General features: G+C 41.8%; 1 protein-coding gene across 10 annotated transcripts in view; it reads left to right on the top strand.

The window, feature by feature from the left end:
• The window catches only part of PTPRM (protein tyrosine phosphatase receptor type M), an 840,314-nt gene that overhangs the window by 675,909 nt on the left and 140,203 nt on the right, over positions 1 to 24,202 (top strand). For 6 of the 10 annotated variants that reach the window (XM_058438632.1, XM_058438634.1, XM_058438635.1 and 3 more), the window contains 4 exons: positions 4,726 to 4,877; positions 8,517 to 8,591; positions 8,824 to 8,850; positions 13,914 to 14,101. In XM_058438632.1, coding sequence (XP_058294615.1) covers positions 4,726 to 4,877; positions 8,517 to 8,591; positions 8,824 to 8,850; positions 13,914 to 14,101 — 442 coding nt within the window. The remainder of the gene's footprint in view (positions 1 to 4,725; positions 4,878 to 8,516; positions 8,592 to 8,823; positions 8,851 to 13,913; positions 14,102 to 24,202) is intronic. The other 4 variants (XM_058438633.1, XM_032152783.3, XM_032755375.2 and 1 more) reach the window with 1 other exon arrangement.

A 24,202-nucleotide genomic window follows, 5' to 3' on the forward strand; every position in this document is an offset into this window, starting at 1 on the left:
CTTCTGCAATCTTCACGTAGTTCTCGAAACTTGGCTTTCAGCTCCTCCATCTCCTTTAAGCCCTTCTCTCCATTGGTTATTCTAGTTATCCATTCTTCTAATTTTTTTTCAAAGCTTTTAACTTCTTTGCTATTGTTTTGAATTTCCTCCCGTAGCTCAGAGTAGTTTGATCGTCTGAAGCCTTCTTCTCTCAACTCGTCAAAGTCATCCTCCATCCAGCTTTGTTCCATTGCTGGTGAGGAACTGCGTTCTTTGGAGGAGGAGAGGTGCTCTGCTTTTTAGAGTTTCCAGTTTTTCTGCTCTGTTTTTTCCCCATCTTTGCGGTTTTATCTACTTTTGGGCTTTGATGATGGTGATGTACAGATGGGTTTTTGGTGTGGCTGTCCTTTCTGTTTGTTAGTTTTCCTTCTACCAGACAGGACCCTCAGCTGCAGGTCTGTTGGAGTTTACTAGAGGTCCACTCCAGACCCTGTTTGGCTGGGTGTCAGCAGCGGTGGCTGCAGAACAGCGGATTTTCGTGAGACCACCAATTCAGCTGTCTGATAGTTCCTCTGGAAGTTTTGTCTCAGAGGAGTACCTGGCCCAGTGAGGTGTCAGTCTTTCCCTTCTGGGGGGGTGCCTCCCAGTTAGGCTGCTCAGGGGTGAGGGACCCACTTTAGGAGGCAGTCTGTCCGTTCTCAGATCTCCAGCTGCGTGCTGGGAGAACCACTACTCTCTTCAAAGCTGTCAGTCAGACAGGGACGTTTAAGTCTCTGGAGATTCCTGCTGACTTTTTGTTTGTCTGTGCCCTGCCCCCAGAGGTGGAGCCTACAGAGGCAGACAGGCCTCCTTGAGCTGTGGTGGGCTCCACCCAGTTCGAGCTTCCTGGCTGCTTTGTTTACCTAAGCAAGCCTGGGCAATGGCGGGCGCCCCTCCCCCAGCCTCGCTGCCGCCTTGCAGCTTGATCTCAGACTGCTGTGCTAGCAATCAGCGAGACTCCGTGGGCATAGGACCCTCCGAGCCAGGTGCAGGATACAATCTCCTAGTGTGCCGTTTTCCAGGCCTGTTGGGAAAGCGCAGTATGAGGGTGGGACTGACCCGATTTTCCAGGTGCAGTCTGTTACCCCTTTCTTTGACTAAGAAAGGGAACTCCCTGACCCCTTGCGCTTCCCGAGTGAGGCAATGCCTCGCCCTGCTTCGGCTCATGCACAGTGTGCTTCACCGACTGTCCTGCACCCACTGTTTGGCACTCCCTAGTGAGATGAAACCGGTACCTCAAGCAGAAATGCAGAAATCACCAGTCTTCTGTGTCGCTCGGGCTGGGAGCTGGAGACCGGAGCTGTTCCTATTCGGCCATCTTCGGGTATATTGTATTTTTAATCAATTGAAAGGCTACTGGGGAGGCTGAGGCAGGAGAATGGTGTGAACCCAGGAGGTGGAGCTTGTAGTGAGCCAAGATCGCACCACTGCACTCCAGCCTGGGTGACAGATCAAGACTCTGTCATAAGTAAATACATACATACATACATACATACATAAATACATAAATTAATTGAAAGTTTGTGGCAACCCGCATGGAGCAGGTCTGTCAGCGCCGTTTTTCCTACAGCGCGTGCTCACTTTCTGTCCCTGTGTCAACAGCTTTGTGTAAAGCATTGGCTAGGCACTAGTAAACTTTTTCAAAGCATATTGAACTTGGGGGTGATAGATGATGTATATTTGAAAGCAACTTGTTGGCCAGGCGCAGTGGCTTATGCCTGTAATCCCAGTACTTTGGGAGGCTGAGGCAAGTGGATCACCTGAGGTCAGGAGTTTGAGACCAGCCTGGCCAACATGGTGAAACCCCACCTCTACTAAAAATACAAAAATACAAAAAAATTAGCTGGGTGTGGTGGCTCACACCTGTAGTCCCAACTAGTTGTTAGGCTGAGGCACGAAAATCACTTGAACCTGGGAGGCGGAGGTTGCAGTGAGTCAAGATTGTGCCACTGCACTCCAGCCTGGGATGACAAAATGAGACTCTGTCTCAACAAAAAAAAAATTAAAAATAAAAATTAAAGAAAATGAAAGCAATTTGGTGATAATTATATTATAACTTTCTTCAATTTCAATACAATGACATTTCCAAAGTGCTGTTATTGATCAAAAACAAAAGTGCCCACAAACATGCTTTATTTGGGCTATGTAATGATTTATTTTTAGATTTGAATTATTTGACAACACGTAAAAATTAAGATTTGATATAAAGTCAGGTCTAGTTTCTCCTGAAACTTGAAATGACTTGAACCTCCATGGGGCCTCGGTGTGCGGGAGCTGAGTTACTGTTCCCCTCCAGCTCTCCACGACCCTTTATTGTCTTACACTGTCTTCCTCCACTTATATTACTTGCCTGGTCCCAGGGAGACATTCATGTTTGTGACATCTGCTGAAAGTAAAAAGGTGTCTAATGTGTAGGGTTAATGCATGAAGGCTTGCAGAAGACATCGAGAACTGGGTTTAGAAGGTGGTTCACAAACATACAGTATGTCCTGTGGATATGAGCTTAATGCTATGGTGTCTGCCTGGACCTCTGTTTGATTTCAGCATGTTCTCACAGTCTTTACAGGGCTTCTTTTGTGCTTAAAGATCAGCAATTAAGTGATTAGTGTGACATCACTGAAATTAGTTTATGCATGTGGAGGATTAGAAGGGAGAAAGAATTTTTCCAGTACAAGCATAGCTTTTATTGGCCCTTATATCCCTCCCAGCCAACCACACAAGAAGTGCAGTACCTGTCATTTCCTAACCTTTAGGATTAGAGAAATTCAAGCAAGAAAAGGCAAAGAGGAAAGCCTAGTAAAGTTCACGATGCTTCTCTTTATAGGCAGAACAAAAAAGAATATTGAGGCAATTACTAGCATAAATCAGTCCAAAGCAAATCTAAGAAATTCAAGCAAAAAGAAGGCATTTTGCCTGAATTATGGAGCTAATGATCTCGGTCCTCCACTTCAGTGCTCCTGAGGAGACCTGGCCTGAGAATGTTTTTCCAGTGATCTGGCAGATTCAGAAGTGAAGAGAATGTATTATTGTAAGTGCAGCTATGGAGATGGATTCCAGTGCTGCCTCTGTCCAGAACATGTGTTGAGAACATCCAGGCTCAACTAGCATGGCCAGCTGGGAGGAGAGAGGCTCTAGAAGGGATGATCATGATCCCCATGAGGCAAGAGAGGGGTGGTGTCAGTGCCCAGAGGAGTCATGCAGGCTCACCTTTCAAAATCTTTGTAACTTTAACACTGTCAGAGATGTTATAAGTGATTTTCATTTTTCTGTTTAAAAATGTATCTTTTTTCTAACAACTTTTGCAATAAAAAGGCAACTTATTAATGAAACCCTTCTGCCTTCAAAATATGAAATTAAAATATTATTGTAACTACAGGCAAGAAAGCATTTGGATTATATGTCATTTAGAAATGATAACAAAGATTATCCATATGTTCTTATGTTGTCAGTGCCTTACATTGCATTAGCAATCACCTAATATGGGTGTGATTTTGATTATGTGGCTCATTTTAAATTCTACTGTGTCCTAGGTCAATCAGTGTCAAGATGATTTACTAGAAGGAGTGCAGTTTTCTTTCATAGATGCTGTTAAGTGCTTGGGCACAATTAGAATATTTTAGGGCATAGTATTTTTGGTAATATGGTGCTGTGGGTGTTCTTAAACCTTCTCACTGTATACCTTCTTCTTAAGCATCTCTAATTCTCATCTTGTCTGTCTTGGGTACACAAAACAATCTCTGGTAGCAAGATCTATAAAAATTTGTGTTATCTGTTTATTTATGTTAGTTTTCCTTAAGGTCTTCTGGCTTTTGTACGGGTGTCAGTCATTTTAGATGTTGAGTTTTTGGTGGTCAGTGAGCAGGATGCAGAGGCCAGGATTAACCTATGTCTCCAAAAGAATTAGAAATCTCTCTGCCTTTTTTTTATTCTCTTCCACTGAAAGAGGGAACAATGAAGTCTTACTCCTGCTGAACTTTCCAGGGAACCCAGCGACATGACATTTTTAAACCTTCTGCTCTGTAGGGGGTGACAAAGCTTGATGGGAACTAATCTGGGTTCATTTGGGATTTGGGACAGGGTCATAGCCTTTTGAGAATTCAGTACCTTCCCCTTGATCCTCCTACAGCCTGAGTTCTCTGAGCTTTGTAGGTTCTGTGTCAGGTTCTGCTCCCTGTATGCACATATTCCAATTATATGTTCTTGACTCCTCACCTAGTTCTGTTCTTTAGTTTTAACAATGTGCCTTTTAGATTCATCTGTTATTTCATTTTTGCTTGGAAAATACTTACTCAGGGGAGTCTTCTCTTTGACACTGTATATGGTGATGTTGACAATAATTTCATAAAAACTTAGTAACTCTAGGAGTGTAACAATTAGCAGATTATGATTGTGTTGTACTAGAATCATTGGTCATTTTAATCTAGCTTATAGTAGGAGAAACAGTGTTTTAGGCTGTGGTGTTTTATCTTTCTGGTTGTTTGGGGTTTTTTGTTTTGTTTTGTTTTTTGAGGATAGACAGTACCTGTTTTTCATCTCTGTGTCTGCAGCCTGGCAGAGTGCTTGCCACAAATAAGGCACTATACATCCATCTCTGAATGAATAGGATTAATTCAGTAGATGTTATTCCTGAACATCTGTCAATATACATGCCAAAGCTCTGTATCCCATTCAAATGCATGCCTACATAGTTGAATTCTTTATCCTAAGGAAACTGGCCAAGAAGCGGAAAGAGACCATGAGCAGCACCCGACAGGAGATGACTGTGATGGTGAACTCAATGGACAAGAGCTATGCCGAGCAGGGCACAAACTGCGACGAGGCTTTCTCATTCATGGACACGCACAATCTGAATGGGAGATGTAAGTGCATATGTTTCTTGGCTTCTAATACATCTCCTTGGTTTTCCAAGATTCCAGGTGGTACTAGGGGATTTCAAAAAAAAAAAAAAAAAGCTTCCTGAAGAATTTTTATGCCGTATTGGTTTCTTCAGTCATTTTCAGTGATCCTTTGTGCCACAGGTTGCTTAGCAGAGATGTTCTAAAGGTGATAGGACCAGATCAGAGAGTCCAGAAAACCACAGTGAAGTTTCTGTAAATATTTAGAGAGCAGTGACACGAGGCTTTCCTTCTTTTGAGGAAGAAGGCACCTGCTTCTCATCATCCTTCTTGTTGTTTAGATCCCATTTGTAAACCATCCAGGTGTGGAATTACACACGGGAAGCCTGTTATAAAAACAGTTCACTAAATGGCAGTAACAAGTTAATTGTTTATTTGTTTAGCTGACGGGTTCTGCCTTTATTATAGGGCTGTTAGTGTCAATTAATAAATTAAACTCTATTTCAGCTTCACAAGTCTTATGCTTCATACCAGGTGTGTAAACCAACCTCAGCTACTGCCTTCCCATACTACTACCTGTGATCCAGGTAGAAGGCATTATTTTAGGAAACTAACCATTAGATTGATTATATCAAGCGCAAAAGGAGTAGTTGCTTTGTCCCTGGTAATCTTCTTGGAGATCAGAGGGAGGTACCTCACTCTATGGTTTAGGGCACATTTGGTGAGTTCAAGGTCGGAGGTTTCTTTACTGTGTGAAAGCTGTGCCTCAGGCCTGAGCTGCATAACCAGGATTCTGGTCAGCATGGGGATGGAATTAAAGTGCAGCTATTCCTGTTACAAAAAAATAATTATAATATTATAAAGGCTGGTGGCCCTTGTGGCTGTGAGGAGCACAGAAATGGCATCTGGGGTGGGGCGACTGGGAGTAGTTTGGACAGTGTGGGCTCGTGTCCTGATACCCACTGTGGTCAGTGTGGTACTGCAGCTCCCCTCCACTCCTCCTCTTCCAGATCACAGTGTGGTCAACACACGTGCCTGTCCCTGAGCTTTGCGTTTCTCGTACACGCTGCTAAGCTCCAAATTCAGTCTTACATTTTTCTGCTTGTAGTGGCTGCAGTTGTCCCACTTTATCCTCCTCCATCAGTTTGTACTACACGCACACATGGCCCGGTGGAGCATGCACAGGTGCTGCTTTGGCACCAATGGGCAGGGCAGCACTGTTGCTTTCATCCTTGATCTTCTTTCTTTACCCTTTCCTGTCATTTTCAGCGCAGGAAATAGAAGCTGTGGGGTCTCAGTGTACCCAAGCTCCTTCCCATTTTTTCATAGAATTCTCTCTGCTATTTTTGTAGCAGATATTATGTTTTTCATTTAAAAATACATATGTATAATTTATTCAACTGCCATAAGAAAGCAACCTATGATGCATTTGTTGTGGGCTGGAATTGGAGAAGCCCTTTTGACCACATACAGGGTTAGAATTTTTGTAGTAGCAGGTATTCCTTGAAGGGGACCACACAGATACGTCCTCATTTTGCAGTATAACCCATTAACGTTCCAAATCTTCTATTTCATGGTGAAATTCCTCAAGAATCAATTTACTTGGAATCACTCATCCCAAAAGCAAGAATCTGCTTTAGTAGTTCTAGGTGTTTGAAGTTTGCACAACAAGAATATTCACTTCTGGACAGGAAGTTTAATTTGGCAGTTACTTTTTTGAAAGTGAATGTATCTGTGGAAATCCAAAAATGTTCGTGTACAGATGGCAGCTGCAGAGGCCAATGGAGCTTCCACAACGGATTGGCTATTAGACATTATTTTTTGCCTCCCTTCAATAAAGCCAATAGAAGGAACACAGCAGTAGACTTTCCATTTTCCTTCCACTCTGAGCAGTGAGTTCTCATCAGATCTCATCTGATAGGAGCGACCCTAGAGGTAGATATCATAATACTGTCTTGATGTCTTTGAAATAAGACAGCAGTTTCTGGGGAGGAAACCTTCAGGAAAGATGTTCCTTAGACCACAAGGCTGCCAGCACCACACCTATGACAAGTGTGGGTATGCATGAAATCTTTCGGGGTTGGGAGAAAGTGCTGGAAGTTGTGAAGTGAGCAGTTTTTAGAAGTGAGACAAGGGGAAAAATGAAATAGGAGAATTTAAAAATAAGCATGACCACAGTTATGAGAGTGGGGATTAATCTGTCCAGCAAAGCAAGTATGAGTTGCACTATCTGCTTTAATATGCTATAAAAAGGGGAGAATAGATACAGGTAGTGGGAATAGGTTTAATTTTTATGCTAGAAGATGAAAGTACTTTTAAAATATTTTGACAGGAGGGTGAAAATAAACACAGTTATTTTATATCTGCTGTGCACATCTTTACCAACCACATAAAAATGTCTGCAGCTAATAAAAAGGCTTTATTCTCACTGACCCTGGCATATTTTATTGGTACTCATTTTTTTCATTCTTATTTTCATCCATTGTGCTCTTTTTCCAGTCTTCTTACCATAAACATGCATTATAAGTATGATACATTCTTATTTTGTAAAAATACCTGTAAAATGACAGGCAGCCTGAGTTCTGGTCTTTGTTCTGTCACATACTGATTCTACACTTTAAAAATATAAACACAGGTAAATGCACTCTCCTAAATGGACTGCTCCTGGAGAGTTAAAATATATTAATATGTCATCAGAATAATTACCCAGTATGCACAGGGATTTGGTCATGCTTCCCATAAATATAATGGTATAATTGTGTCTTAGTGTCCTGATCAGGAACTTAGCATCAAACAGATCACGTAACTACATCAGAGGAGTTACGATTTAGACTTAAGTTTAACCACCTTGAGCAACTTTCAAGTCTTTATACTTTAATGAAATTAAGCTTTTAAAAACACTAATCAATTAATACATTTGTAGAGGTTTTTTTAACTTAAAAAAATTTATTCTACCAAGGCTCTGTCATCCATGAAGAGAGTTTTAAAATGTCTCTTAAAAATAGGAAATACCCATTTTTAATGAAATCAGATAAATTGGATGGGATTGACTATCCTGCTTGATAAAAGGGAGGAAGAGAAGGTGCAATAATTCAGTCCTGAGTGTTTCAGAGGAATATTTTAAAGAAAAGCATTTTTGTAAGGATTTAAAATACTAAGGAACATGCATGGAGCACCACCTTTGTTTTTCATAAAGCATTGTGGAGTGTTCTCTGCATATCCAAATATGAGCAAGGAGAGGATTTAGCAAACTATGGGAACATTGACATTGGGAATAGTCTCCAAAAGCCATGTGTAGACACATTCTTCTACTTTTACTTGTAAAATTCAGCTTGGCCTGAGAGCAGATTTCTATAAGCAAAGGGCAGAAGTCAAAATAGAAGTCTGATGAATTTCTTTATCCAAAATGGTGGCTGTGATTGTGGGCTTTCTCTTCATTTGTGGGGTAAGAAAAGTCTTTAAGTGACAAAAGGTTGCTTGTCTTCTAAAGGATAAGTAAGTACTCAGAAACAACTGGGAATGATGATATTTCCCATGTAGACATCAATGAGTCCCAGAGTCACCATGGGTAGCATGGAATCACCATGGGTGGTCTCAGAGCATTGTGTGTTCAGAGCGTATTACCTCTTTGCTGCCCCTGACCAGCCTCTCTTTTATTTACAGCTGTGTCTTCACCATCATCCTTCACAATGAAAACAAATACACTGAGCACATCGGTGCCTAATTCCTATTACCCAGGTAACAGATTTTTCCATTGTCTCCTCTCTGCTCTCTCCTCAGCCGTCAGAATCACTCCACCCTCGCTCTGCTATCCCTGGTGCTTGAGGGGCTTACTGTTTTTGAGATGTTGTAACCCAGTGCTTTTCTACAGCTTTCTATACGGAAAATAGGGGTGGGCGCATTCATCAATCATTTACTGTTCTTTCTCTTTTTACTTTCTCTGCATTGACCTGCTTACGGTGTATGACAGACCCATTTGTGCCAACTGCAATTTTAGGTGAGAACATTTCCCTTTACCACAGTTTATTGCAGAAGTAATTTAGAAAGTCAGTGACCACTCTGTAAGAGATTGGAGTTTTAATTCTGTATAATGCAGTGATTATAAGCACGACATGGGGGAGGTGGGTGGCCTGGGTCATGGGGTTAAAGGAAGAAAAGACTTTTCTCTAAACAGTCGCCATTAATAAGAGGGGTTTGCTGCATGTATCTTGGGGATGATACCAACAGATTCAAATGAACAATCTCAGCTCCAGTATTCTCCCTTTCTGTGTTCAGAATTTAAAGTTAGGTCTGATCCTACAGGAAAAAAACAAGGTGTCATCACTCAGCTGTGTACTTTCCAAGAGCTGAATTCTGTCTAGTGTGATAGTCATAAAAGTGAAAATAGCTTCTCATTATTTTCACTTATTGCTAAGCACTAAAAACTTCAATTTTAAAAATAGCATTTTTCTAATTATGCCAGATGTTATGCAGAAAGATGATCACAGTGGAGTTTTGGCCCCCTACCCATCCTCGGTGCCACTCAGGGCACCCCACCACCCCCCCACCAACATTCCAAAGTGTCTGTCACACAGTGTAATTTCAAAGGAGCTGATGATCTGAACAGCAAAATGACAAGATGGCACTTATAATCATATGGTTTATTATGTGTCAGATGTCACTAGAAATGAACTAAGATGTTAGCCCGGTGGGGCAGAATGCATTTAAAGTATGAAATATTCCCAGCAGGGTGTTACAGAAAAAAATCCCGTTTGTCCAATATAAGAAGGGTGAGGAGAAAAATGGCATTACCTGGCTGTGATAACCAAACAAGCATGAGCTGCTGTTGCATTTGAGACGCATAAATAACCCGAGTGTATCACGGCTGTGTTCTCTTTCTACTACTAACCTTTCCGAAAAGGAGCACAACAAAAACGACTTCAAGGTATATAACAATTCATTGTAGCAAGAGTTTCACCCTCAGTTGTTCGACTTCTCCTTCCTAATTCACTTGACAAGGGTTTATATCTTTCCAACATAATTTTCCCCCCTCTGCTTCTCTTTTCTCTAAGTTGTTACGATTTTTGTATAGAAGGTAATTTTTATTTTCCTAATGGTGTTCTGTGGGCTTAAGCAAGTTTGTTGCCTAAGGAAAAAATGAATTAAGATAGAAGTTTAAGAATGGATATAAAACAGAGTTTTTAAGTTTTGCATCATTCTGAGGGCTAACAAAGCCCACTAAACCCTCCCTGCCGACACACTTTTAATACCAATTAAAAGGGAAAGAAAATTGAATTTTATTCTTTTCATAAGTGAGGGGCACAGGCTAATCTTAGGCACCAGAACAATGTAATCTACATGCAAATGACATTTGCAGAATCTTTTGATAGGCGAAGATTTGAGATTTCTTTATGTGCTGTGGCATTCATTCTGAGGTTCCTGTAGTAGATTTTCTGGCCTTGGGGGAGCTGTGAGTGGGGAGGGCTAAAACATGCATTGTCAGAAGGAAGAAAATGTTCAGATTTCACAGCAGGATTAAGATAAGCTTATTAAACAAATATCATTCTTTAAAGTTGCTGCTTTGTTATCATGAACATTAATGACATCTTTTAAAGTTGATTAGTTTTCTTTATTGAAAGGGAATCACTTGGACAGACAATTCAAGTAGCAAAAATGATGCGCATTGTGAAAAATAAGTCACCCAGATAGACCAATAACTGTTACCATGTATGGCTTATATAGGTACCGAATGGCAATACTTGGGAACTGCATTCCTTACACGTTACTTGGTGCAAATGTGAATCTATGTATTGATACATAGTAATAAGGATTGTTGAGGTTAGCACTTGAAACCGTGGAAGAATTTAAGATACATATCTACTCTGGCAGTTTTGGGGGATAGTAGCAGTTTATAATTTACACAAAGACAACAAGAAATGTTTTGCTGTGAGTCAGAGCTCAGCACAATTAAATTATCTAGCACCTTCAGCTTCACCTCTCTCATGCTAAGGTGCCCAGCCCTAATGTATAGAGCTGGAGTATATCTTTACTTCATTTTCTTGCAAAAATATAGATGATTAAATGGATGGATGGATAGCTGGATGGATGAATGGATGGATGGATGGATGGATGGATAGATAGATCGACAGATAGAACCTACGCTACCTCAAATATATTGCATCCATTTCAACTTAAGGTTTTTCAGCTAGTTTGTTAAAAATTCAAGATAATTCATAAAGAATATAGGTAGAATTAATTTTCAGTTCTTATAAAACCGTCAAAACTATTAGTGAGAAGCTTTATTTCTTTATTTCTAATGTGCTCTTCTGCATTATTTTTAATTAAAAAAAAATGTTGAGGCCAGGCACTATGGTGCAAGCATGTAATCCCAGCACTTTGGGAGGCCAAGGCGGGAAGATCTCTTGAGGCCAGGAGTTCAAGACCAGCCTCCACAGCATAGGGAGATCCCCGTCTCTTCAAAAAATAATAATAATAAAAAATTAGCTGGGAATGGTGGAACACACCTGTATTCCCAGCACTCAAGAGGCTGAGGCAGGAGGATTGCTGGAGCCCAGGAGTTTGGGGCTGCAGTGAGCTATGATAGAGCCACTGCCCTCCAGCCTGGATGATGGAGAAAGACCCTGTCTCTAAAAAAAAAAAAAATAGAAAAAAAATTGTTGATGGGTAATTTTTAAACACTTAAAGGAAATTAATGACAAGTAATATATTTTATCAATAATAATTCTTTTTTAAGTTAGAGAAAATTAATCACTAATTTTAGTGGAATCAAGAATGTCTAGTAGTATAAGTGACCCAATTTCATAGCAGCACACAAGCCTTCTATTCCCTCTTCCATATGCATGTACTAGATAATAGGGCTCTTCTTTCATGGACTTGGTGGTGTTTAAATGCTTGAAGATGTGTTCCACAGTAGTAATGAGGCCAAGATGGCATAATGCAGCATGGAATGATTACATACAACAGTGACAGTTGATGTAGCTCTATGGATTTAAAACTTCCAAGAATACCTAGCCCTGGGATCAGAGCATTGCTAGGTTGCTGGTGTATCCACGTGAAGGACCCAGATCACTTCTGGGAAGTTTAGAAGGTCAGCCCACCATGGAGGGCATGTTAATTATGTTCATCCCATAAGATACAAAACTGAGAGAATGAGAGAGGCACAGAGGGGAAACTAATTAATGTTCCATTTACTTTAGTATAAAGAACAGAACTTCCTGCTGGAGTGGCTCAAAGCTCAAGGGATTCGGTACTTCAGCAGGGTTCCTGTATCCCAGTTTATAAAGCTTGGCAGTTGCCAGCAAGCAAATCTGATGTGAAAATTTCCAGGTTTATTTGTGACTGTTAAATGGGAACATATGAATTGCTAAATTTCAAAGCAAATCCAAATGAAACAAAAATCATAAAATCAACTTACCACCCTTTTTTATTTTGTCTTTGTGTCTTTAGCCACGTTGTAGTGATCCAGGTGCCATTTCAGCAACAGCAACATAGCTACACACTTGTGTACCACCTTTCATACCATGCATCCCCAGGTGCTTTGCGATGCAGATAGAAGTGAGGTTTCAAAACCAGGCCCTGCTAATCAAGCACCCTTGGACTAAATTTTCTTCCAAGCTGAACTTCTCAGTAAAAAATAAATAACATATGAATAACTATAGCTGAATTCCCTATTGATATACAATCTGGTAGTTTTTAAAACTTGAGTATATCTTTTATATGTTTTATATAACATTCTCATTTTAAGTGACTTTAGCATTATATTTTGAAAACACCCATCCTCAATCATAAAACTGCTAAAGGGATTCAGCATTATAATGAGTTAACCTGTAGAGTATGGAATTCTTAATCTAATAGCATTTCCCTGCATAAGACATTTTTAATAGGTACCATTTCTGCAGTTCATTAACCTAATTTTCTAGTAGGCCTCCATTAAAATGGAGCCTCTTTAGGCTTCTTTGACCAAATTTTGACATTAATTTTATAGTACAATTTGGTTGACTTGTGCAAGAAATTTAAATGAGAAAATGTGTTGAATACAAATAAGACTTATTTAGACATTACTTGGTTCATGGGGGATGAAAAGCAATTATGATGCTAATTTTAACCTCCTTTTTGTTATTGAGTACTTAAATTCAATGCCTCCATCCTAACGTGATGGAAGAATTGAGGCTTCGCCCTCTGACCACCTCTGAATAGAAAACTTAACTGGAAAGTTAAAGCATAAAATAAAAACTACCTGTAATTATGCACGCAGTACTATTGCTTATGCCCTGTTTCCTTTTTCTCCTCCTTTTTTCTCCTGATATGTATCTTCTTAAAAGTGCCAATAAATGGTAAGTTCCCCGATTCGCCCCATGGAAGAGTTGTGGAGGGAGTGGGAGTGTGTGTCTTACTGGTAGATTCTGACGAAGCCAGCTGGTGCTGCTCTGTGCTGGCCTGCATGTTTGCCTTTGTAGAACATTCCATGTGTCATGTGTTGGTCCACAACATTTTGTCAAGCTTTCTGATACCAGAGCATGCAAAGTGATTCATCAAAATGTTATCCCCAAACCAGGTTCCCTTTTATTTTTCCGTTCTTCTTTGATTTCATGTATTAAGTCCCCATTTCCATTGCTAGCTTTATAAGCCACACCATTTTGTGCACTTTTATTTTGCTCACAGAACATTTGTGCAGAGTTTATTTATGTCATCATACGAACTACTGAACTAACGTTTCAAAGAATACAAGACTGGTTTTGCACCAGGTCTTGATGAAGTTTCATGTTGAAACTTTCACAAACTTTAGCACTGGAAGGCTAAAGGGCTCTTCTCAATTAGCTTTGTGAAAGCAATATATCGTTTGGACTGCTTTGTAAAAGAAAGATTTCTGCGCATTCCTATCAGTATTGCCAACCCCATTTAAATTTCTAAACATTTAACTTTTCTTTTTTGCTGAGCCATCGTAGGGAATTTTGCAGCCCCAGGTGAGGGGATGCCAGGAGCCAGCTTCTTAGCATTCTCAGTGATGCCGACCTAGCTCCCTGGCTCTCCCTCATTTTCTCCCTGGCCTTCTTTTCCTAGATGAAACCCACACGATGGCCAGCGATACCAGCAGCCTGGTGCAGTCCCATACTTACAAGAAGCGGGAGCCGGCCGACGTGCCCTATCAGACCGGGCAGCTCCACCCCGCCATCCGGGTGGCAGACCTCCTTCAGCACATCACACAGATGAAGTGTGCCGAGGGCTACGGCTTCAAGGAGGAATACGAGGTGAGCACAAGCTCTGTGCCAGGGCTTTCCCATTCCTTCTTGGACTCCATGCCAGGTACTGTACTCCCAACTCAATCAGAAAGCCAGAGGAACCCCCTGCCCCGAGAGATGCCAGAAAGAGACGAAGTACAGTTGTCCCTCGGTATTCTGGGGGATTGGTTCCAGGACCCCAGCATATGTCCTAGTCCCGGCGTGAACCCTGTGAAACCTGAGAATCCAAAAGCCAGTCCTCCAGATACATGGGTTTTGCATCCCAAGGATATTATATATATTCCTTTCAATCCGCATTTGATTGAATCTGTGGATGCAGAACGCTAGGATATCAAGGCCGACTGTATTTTATCCGTGGATCCACTTTTATCTGATAGTAAAACTTGTTGCCAAGAGTTCACATGCGTTACATGGAAAAAGGAAGAATGCTTCGCCTTTTACCTTATTCTGCACAAATACACAATGAAAACAAATTTACCAGGGTCTCTTCCCCTCCTCATCCTGTTTTTTTTCCCTTTTTTTCTTCTTCCCTCTGTCAGAATTAAGTTTTAGTTCATGTCTCCCTCCCCATTCTTGATCACTTTCCTTGGCTTTTCCTGTAATTATGATATTAAATCCTAATGATTTTGTAGTCATTATCTCAGGAAGAAACTGTCCACTTAAAGCAATTATAGATCAACCAGCAATGTCATGTGGTGGAGATCAGACAGCAGTACAGGGACTGGCTATTGTCATGGCAGTGACAGCCGTTACTGTCCAGCCAGCCCAGGGAGCATGCCACTGTCTTGGGCTCTTGTGTGGGCAGCTGTCAGGGACATTTCTGGGAATAATGATATTCTCCGAATACATAAAATATAGGGCTTACCCCTTTCACATCATGTGCCATTAGTTAATTCTGTCAGAAGGTCATTCAAGAATTTAAGATAATTAATTGATTGAAGAAATCTAATTCAAAGAAGCATGCCATCCCTTGAGTGGGTGGTGTGGGGCACAGGGAGCAGGACAGGAAAGTTGGATTGCTTTTTTATGTTATTAAAATCAGTCCGCAGTCATTGATGAAGATAAAGTAGCATGCTTACTCAGAGTAAAAATAGGATTATGTAGGCATGTGGTTTTTTTAAACCTTAGAATGTGGTTCTGGTCTCATATTCACCTAACTAGCTCAGAGTTGGGAAACATCTTGTCTAGAATTAGAGTATTTTTGAAATCTGTTTCTACCACCTGGATAGTCTGTGAGTTTCAAACTCTGTTTCTTCTCTTCTTGTGGGCACACTCACAACACTTCATTTTATGCCCCAGATACTGCATTGTCTTGGGTTTAGCTCTCTTTCCAAGCTTGATCATCAAAGATTCATTACAGCAGTCAAAGCAACACATGGTACCACTGTTGGCGGAGCCAGTGCTACACTTCTTTTAGGAATAAGGCTTTGGTCCAAAGCAGACATAGACACACTTTGCTCTGCTAACATGTGCATCCTGATGTATTGCCAATGACCTCAGTTCAGAAGACTGTGAAGCCAAACAGTCCCATCCAGACCATGCCCCAGGGTTTGATTGAAGTCCAGAAAATATTTTCAGTTGAAGTTCTGTATTTTAGCAACCCTGAAATTCTTAGATTTATCTTTAGCAATTCAATGTGTAAATTCAGTGAAATTGACTGCCTTTGCATATTTCCTCATGCACTTTTAAAGTCTAGCTTAGGAATTAATAGGATTAAGAGTAAGACTTCCAAAAGCTTAATATCGTATGAAAGACAAAATTAGGTTATTGAGAAAATATAAGCCTAATGAATAGGGATGATGTCTAGGTTCTATCCAATATTCTGAATGCAGATATTGCTGAAATGTTTATTAAAGATGTTGATATCAAAGAGATTAGTTTTAGGCTCAAATAACAATTCATGAAATAATCTGAGCCAAATTTTCCATGGACTATTTAAAAATACCTGCTTCCTATAACATGCTACAGACAATGCATATTTGAAAGATGTAGAAAAGATTTCCCATTCAGATCTTCTGAATAAATATGATTTATAAATATAAACTGAAATATTGTATACTAATTTGAACAATATTATGACTGACAACTAATTTAGTTCTCAAAATGAAATGTTGTGTTCATTAACTACATTGCAGAAAACTTTTTCTCATTTTAGCTATTCCGTGATCAGAGAGGACTGCTAAAAAGTGAATACTTTTAAACCCTAAAGCCATTGTTCATTTAAAAAAAAAGAAGGAAAGGAAATAATGAACAAAACACATATACTAGAGATGATATCAGGAACAAATGGGAAGGAGATATTGGGAGAAGTATGAAATGGGCAGTTCTGTTAGGAATAATCCCGTCACTGAGTACCGTGCCCCTCGTGCCTCCCTCCTGGAGGGATGCTGATGTTGTCGTCTAGTGGGGAAGATGACAGAGAAGTGAGGAGTGGTGATGGTGGGCGGGCGTGCCCGTGTCATGGCTGCAGGGAGAAGGGGACGCCCCCTAAGAAGCGTGTGTCATGGAATGACATGCTCTGGTCTTGATGGAGGCACAGCCAGGCTTCTGGGAACTGGTGGTGGAGTGAAAGTTCCCAGACTGCAGGTACTCATATGTCCCACTTTCTCTAACCCCAGGGAGGTGTTATTCTCCTGAGAATCTGGCAAATCCTTAAACAGTTATTTTTTTGAAGTTTATTTAGTTTTTAGACCTCTAACAAAACAGACCTCTTTCCATCATGCTGTAAAGTCTGCATCCTTTTCATTAACACACGCCCAGAGTCAAGAGTGTTGAGTGCTGACTGGTGTAGTGGGAGTCTCTGTGCTATTCGGTGAGGCCATCCCACCCAACAGATACTGAGAGGTTGTGGTTTGGAACACAGGCTCTGGCACCAGACTGCCTGTATTCAAACTCAGCTCTGCTTCTTACCTATGTGACCTTGGGCAAGTTATCTAACCTCTCTGGCCCTCAGTTTCCAAATCTATAAACAGAATAATTATGGTCTCAACCTCAAAAGGTTGTTGTGAGGAGTAAATTGTTTTAATGTAGGTGCTAGAATTATACCTGGCATATAGTAAGTGTTCATTTGAAGTGTTAGCTAGTAGAAGAAAAAAATACTAATGTATAATAAGATCCAAGAGCAGAAGTTGACACCATGTTCTTTATAGGGAAACTTTGTTATACTGAGGTTTCAGTAAAACTCTCATGCCTTGTGCATAGCAGTCTGAGGATAGAGTGAGCCACATGTTATGGAAAGGGGTTATACTTTTGCTTCATCTCCAGGGCTGGATAATTTTCTTACCATGTACCATATATCATCAGAAATTCCCGTTAACAAGTAACTTACACATAAATAGGTAGACTTGATTGTATGGATTAAGAGTTTAAGAACTGAGAAAATAAATTTTAAGAAATATATGCTGTCATGTTTTATTGCTGTAATAGTATTTCCATATCTAAGTTGGAGAGTCCTAAGGAATACTATAACTCTAGACTGCATAATCCTCCTAAAAAATTATTGGTTGCTGCACTGGTGTCTTTGGCAAAGTAGGATTTGGGGAAGAGTTTAATTTTACCAATCATACACTGTACATGGCGCCAGGGATACAGAGGAGAACCGCTTCTCCGCTGTCCCCTGGGGAAGCTGACAGAGCAGGAGAAGGCAGCCAGGTAATGACTGCAGTTTGTCCAGTCAAACCCCATACCCTCTAAGAGAGATGCGCAGGCATACTCTGAAGGCCAGTGGGGTCACCTGAGCCAGCCAAGAGCAAGGATGACTTCTCTCTTGGAAGATGAGTGGGAGTTGACCAGAAGAAGGTGAAAGAGGGTAGCCATCCAGGTAGACCCAAAAGCAGGAGAATGGGGTTCTCTGGGGAAATGGCAGGTGTTCTATAAGCCTGAGTCCCACGACGGGCTGGTCTGTGGGATGAGGGTGGTCAGGGCTCCAATCACCAAAAGCACCTCCTGTGTCACACTGAGAGGTCTGGACATCATTACAGAAGTAGTAAAAGAGAAGAAAGACTCAAATAGCCTGAGTCTCATTCCTGTACTTGGATGGAGAGCTATTCAGTCTGAACAGCTCAATTTAAAAATATTATTTGTATGAGGCACACAGGCAATTGCTTAAAAGATAATACCCCAAAAAAGTAAAGGAGAAAGGGAATGTGTATTTACTTTAAAAGTTCCTGTTGTTCTATCTCTATTCAAAAATGCCGTGGAATGCTTGGATTCAAGACTTGTTGAAGCAGTGAATTACTTCAATACTGAAGCATCTTTGGGGATAAAATCTAAAGAATGGCTCTGGTTGTTGCTGTGACTCTGTGTAATCATCCCATCGGCCTTTCTCGTCTTCTTCAATCTGTGTGTATCAGGACAAGCAAGTCATTTATGTTATAAAATTTTTTTGAAGTAGTGATGTTCTCTCTGCTGAAGAGGTTTCAGCCAATTCTTCTTTATTGTTTTCAAGACAGCAGTGTCTCAAAATTGGCCTAAACACCAGAAGGATTCATTACTGATCAAGTAGCCGACAGAAGTGTGTCCAAACAAGAGCAGACCATGTGGTGGGGATGAGATGGAGCAGAGCTCAGTGCAGATTTTTTATTTGATTTTGTTCTAACAAGATAGTCATATGGCACCTCTCACCAGGGAGATGCAATAATTTGATTCAAAAGAAACTCAGACATGAATCACAATAAAGAAGTAAACATGCTGAATTGAACAGAAAATGGCATGTTGTCAACAGAGAGTGGTGCAGAGACCTCTCCAGGAGAGGAGAAAGAGCGGAAAGGGCAAGTTTGTTTATGTTGCTGTGAGAGAAGAGCTGCCTGGTTCCTCTGACAAGCAAAGGGCAGTCTGTGCTAAGCCCCTGGGGGAAACCTTTGGGCTTCCCAGAAAAGTAGAAGAGAGAGCGCTTCACTCACGAGGGACAGACAGGTCAGACTCAGCCACCCTGCCCCACGCAGACTTCTGGGCCTTTCTCAGCTGGAGTTGAACAGAGACATTTGCCATGACTGCAGCTCTGCCCTGAACCCTCACACCCAGCCCTAGACAAGGGTGTGTTGCACCCCTTGTAAGTGGCTTGATACCATGTCGGGTCCAACGTTGTTGTGATCCTGTGCGAGTGGAGAGTAAGTTCCTCCCCTTCTGCAGTCCCCAAAGGACCTTGTTGATAGCTCGATTTTTTTTTTATGCCTCAATTTTTGAACTGATTCTCAGTCCCTTTGGGGATCCAAGCGGAAAGACAACCTTAAGTAGAAAAACAGCCAAATTATTCTGAAAGAATATGTTTTGCTGTAACTGTAAATTAAAGAAAGGACATCAATTGAAGGCTACTTTCAGAGAGGATGTCCTGAAAAACACAGATGGTACTATTTTATTAGCTAACAGTGTCACTCTGGGGTGCAAAAAAATGATTTCCAATTATAGAGCTGAAATGTATCAAAGGCCGAAGTAACTCTTTGCATCTTATTCTTCAAAAACAAATGTGTGTGTGTACGTGTATGTATCTAAATATATTTAGAAAAGCATTATCTTTATTCCACCTACTTTTTTCGTTTTTGTTTGTTTTGTTTTTGAGACAGTGTCTTACTCTGTCACCCAGGCTGGAGTGCACTTGCACAATCTCAGCTCACTGCAACCTCTACCTCTGGATTAAAGCGATACTCAAGCCTCAGCCTCCTGAAAGCTGGAACTACAGACTCGCACGACATGCTCAGCTAATTTTTGTATTTTTAGTAGAGATGGGTTTTCGTCATGTTAGCCAGGCTGGTCTCAAACTCCTGACCTCAAGTAATCTGCCTGCCTCGGCGTCCCAAAATGCTAGGATTATAGGCATGAGCCACTGTGCTCGGCCTCACCTACTTTTCTTATATTGTGCCTCTCTCCTGGGCACAAACACTGGTAATTAATTTTATAGTTGAACATAAAGATTGTTTTTTAGCTCAGTTTAAACTGGGGAATTGAAACCATTATGCCAGAATCTTCAGAATTAGGTACAGCCTATGAAGTTTTCTGAGGAACCTGCATTTTCTTTAAACACATCTGTCTCCTTGTGGCTCCCTTTAGGTCTTTTTTAAACATATGAGTTGTATATCTCCCCCACCTCTTATCCTTCCCCCATTTTCTAAGTAAAACAGCTGGCTTTGTTAAATGCAAGCTCAGTGTTTTATTTGCTGCCTTTGTCTATATTTGACAAAGCTGTGGCAACTTAAGAAAAAAATATTATTAAAATGTCTCACCTGCCCTCTAAAATCTTGCTCTTTTTTTTTTTTTTTTTTTTTTTTTTGAGACTTAGTCTCACTCTGTGGCCCAGGCTGGAGTGCAGTGGTGCCATCTTGGTTCACTGCAACCTTCGCCTCCCGGGTTCAAGTGATTTTCCCAACCCAGCCTCCCAAGTAGCTGGAGCTACAGGCACACGCCACCACGCCTGGCTAATGTTGTATTTTTAGTAGAGTTTTTCACCAGATTGGCCAGGCTGGTCTCGAACTCCTGACCTCAGGTGATCCACCCATCTTGGCCTCCCAAAGTGTTGGGATTACAGGCGTGAGCCACCCTGTCTGGCCCAAAATCTCACTTATTTACTTGCCTCCTACCTCAGTGAAGCCAGCTGTTCTTGTCTGTTTAATGTTGCTACAACAGAATACCTGGGGCTGGGTCATTTGTAAAGAAAAAAGGTTCTGCAAGCTGGGAAGGAGAGAAGCATGGCACTGCCTTCTGGTGAGGGCCATGTGCTAAGTCAAAGGGGAAGTGGACACATGCAGTGAGAGAAGACCAAACAGAAGGAGAATTGCTTTTTTCATTTCTTTTTAAGAGACACTCTGTTGCCCAGGCTGGAGTATAGTGGTGTAATCATAGCTCACTACAGCCTTGACCTCCTCAGCTCAAGAAATCATCCCACTCAGCCTCCTGAGTAGCTGGGACTACAGGCATGCACCACCAAGCCCAGCTAACTTTTTTTATTTTTTGTAGAGACAGGGTCTCACTATGTTGCTGAGGCTCGTCTTGAACTCCTGGACTCAAGTGATCCTCCCACCTAAGTCCCCCAAAGTACTGGAGCTACAGGCATGAACCACCTCCTGGAATTGCTCTGTAACAACCTGCTCTTGTGGTAACTAAGCCAGTTTTGCCAGAGCATGACTCACTCATCACCATGAGGATGGCACCGACCCATTCATGAGGGATCTACTCCCCCGATCCAAACACCTCCCACTAGGCCCCATCCCCAACACTGCCACACCAGGGACCAGATTTCAACATGAGTTTTGATGGGGACGAGCAACCCATATTCAAACCATAGCACCAGCATATCCTACAAAAAGCACTCCCAGAAAGCCACCTGCTCTCTGCAGAGATCGCAGTTCTGACTCCCTCCCTTCAGATGCCCTTCCATGGGAAAGGCCTTGAGCTGGGGAGGACAGGCCCTGGAATTTTGAGACCAGCCCAGCAGCAGGGCACAGGAGGAGGGCGCCCTGGGCACATGGGCTCCCCCTTGTTAGGAGCTGGTCGGCAGAGGGAGAATTGCAAACACTTCTAGATGACTTTTCAGAATGGTGCACAGCAGCCCCTTCGCTGGCTTTTGCACAAAGAAGCAGGGGCAGGTGGAATCAAAGGCACTTTGTGTTACTCAGCTGACAGAACATTGCTTGTGCACAGCTGGTTCATAGATTCTGTGTGCAGTCCAGAGGGGGAGGCGCCCCTTCCCTCACCTCCAGCCCACACACTTTTCAGATGTGCTTTTCAGTTCCTGCTTCATATTCCGAGGGACCAGCTGAGTCAATCAATTGGCACAATCAGTGCAGGTTGTTTTCTGTCCCACAGGATACAAAACAAACAAAACAAAACCATTGAAGGCTAAGGATGGGGAACTGGGGGTGGGGAGGCACTGGCAGGCACTGTAAATGCATTAAGAATCACACAGCTGTGTCTCCAATGGCTGAAGCAGCCAAGTGATTTTTGACGTTCTTTTTTCCTTTAATTATTATGGTGCTGGTGAGCCAGGTCCATAAGAAAATGATAAACACTTCTCTCTGAAATTTTGGATGGCTTCAAGCTATTTGGGCAAGTAAGGTGTATGTGTTTATGGGTACTTTCTTAGTGGGTGAAAGTTTCTGCATATTTTTAAATAATGCAATAGAGAGTTGGTTTCGACATGAATATTTGGTTTATTTTTTTTCTAAAGTACCAATAGAAAAGTGTGTTTTATGTATTGCCTGCTCCACTCGGTCTGCCCGCTTTCGGGCTACTTGGGAGGCTGGGTTGGGAAAATCACTTGAACCCGGGAGGCGAAGGTTGCAGTAAACCTTTCTTTCACATTAGCTAATTATTTATACAGTTTTCTTTTGCCCTTCCCTCTGATGACATCGTATACAAGCTCAGACTTCAGAAAATTAGATTAAAAATTGTTATTTCCTACAATTCTCCATGGTCCCACTGATGATAATTCATGGCAGTCGATATTTTCCTATTTGTGTGAAGCACTTCTAGGCAACTGTCTGGTTTCCATTTTGAAGCTGGTTATTAGAATTTTCTTTATCTAACCTGAAAGAAGTTAAGCAATTTCCCCACTTGTTAACATGCTTTTAGTGTCAGATGCCATTAGCCACAAGTGCCTTCTCGGAGGACCAGGCCCAGAAGGGATAGTGAGCGTGCCTGTGTGCCAGCATCTGCGGACCTTATGTGTGTCTGGTACTGGTCCTGCTTTTGATTAGTTTGATGCTGTCACCACCCACTAACATGGTCAAACTAGATTTTTCACGGTTGCCATTGCCCCTGCCGCTCCCTCATCTCCACACCAGCAGGCTCAAGTCCCAACTGCTTTCTCTCCTCCCCATTTTCAGTGGCTGCTCTCTCTCCCCTCCCCTAGGGCCTGCCCTGATCACTTGTCTGTGCCATAGGAAGTCCCCTGACTTGTCTTCCTACCTAGTCTTTCCCCTTCAAATCTGTTCCAGACTCTGCAACCAGTTTTCTTTGTAAGACGTAGATGTTATCATGTTTGACTGATGCTGAAGACTATGCCACGGATTCTTTCCAAAAATAAGAAGCTCAGCATAGCACGTTGAGCCCTCTATGTCATGACCTCACCCTGTGTTTCAGGCTTTCGTTGTAATGCAGGTGCTTCCCACCATGCAGGCTGTGCTCTGCTTCTGCTCGTGCTTCTTCTACTCGCCACCTCGCCATCCTCCAGCCCTCCAGGGCTCATGCTGCAGGTTGTGGCCTCTGCCTGGCCGTGGCTTCAGCTCCTCCTTCACTTGCCAAATCCCTTTAGACACAGCTCAGATGTGACTGCCCCCCAAGCTTTCCCTGATCCCAACCAGAAACAACCATTCCCCCTACAGTCTCACAGCTCTGTGTTTGAGTAATATAGTAGGCAGTATATTAACTGATAATACAGTAGGCAATATATTAACTGATAATATAGTAGGCAATATATTAATTGATTTATTCAGTACGTATTTGACCTGAATATGTGCTGAATTGATTTCTATGTAGTTACACCTTGTAATTCATATTTGATGAATTGATTTCTGCATATTTAAACACATACACCTGTTCCTGGGGAAATGATAGAGATGGATATAAAACTATTAAAAAATACAAGCTCAGGATGTTACAAATCATCATATAGGATCGGGTGGGCAAGGGGTATCCAGTCAGAAAAACTGTACTGACCAACTTGAACCTGATCAATACTGATCATCTAAAAATGGAAAGCATAGATATGTTCCACTTGGTCATTTTACTTATTGAAAGCCAACCTATGTTGGAAAATTTGAGGATAGACTTTTTTTTTTTCAAGATGGAGTCTCACTCTGCTGCCCAGGCTGGAATGCAGTGGTACAGTCTGGGTTCACTGCAACCTCCATCTGCCAGGTGCAAGAGATTCTCCGACCTCAGCCTCCCAAGTAGCTGGGACTACAGGCATGCACCACCACACCCGGCTAATTTTTGTATTTTTAGTAGAGACAGGGTTTCACCATGTTGGCCAGGCTGGTCTCGAACTCCTGACCTCAAGTGATCCACCTGCCTAGGGCTCCCAAAGTGCTGGGATAACAGGTGTGAGCCACCACTCCCAGCTGAGGATGGACATTTTTAATACATGTTTGCTTTACATTTCTTATTTAACCTTGTGGA

This window comes from Hylobates moloch, unplaced genomic scaffold, assembly GCF_009828535.3.
Source record: "Hylobates moloch isolate HMO894 unplaced genomic scaffold, HMol_V3 SCAFFOLD_5, whole genome shotgun sequence".
NCBI classification, from domain to species: Eukaryota; Metazoa; Chordata; class Mammalia; order Primates; family Hylobatidae; genus Hylobates; species Hylobates moloch.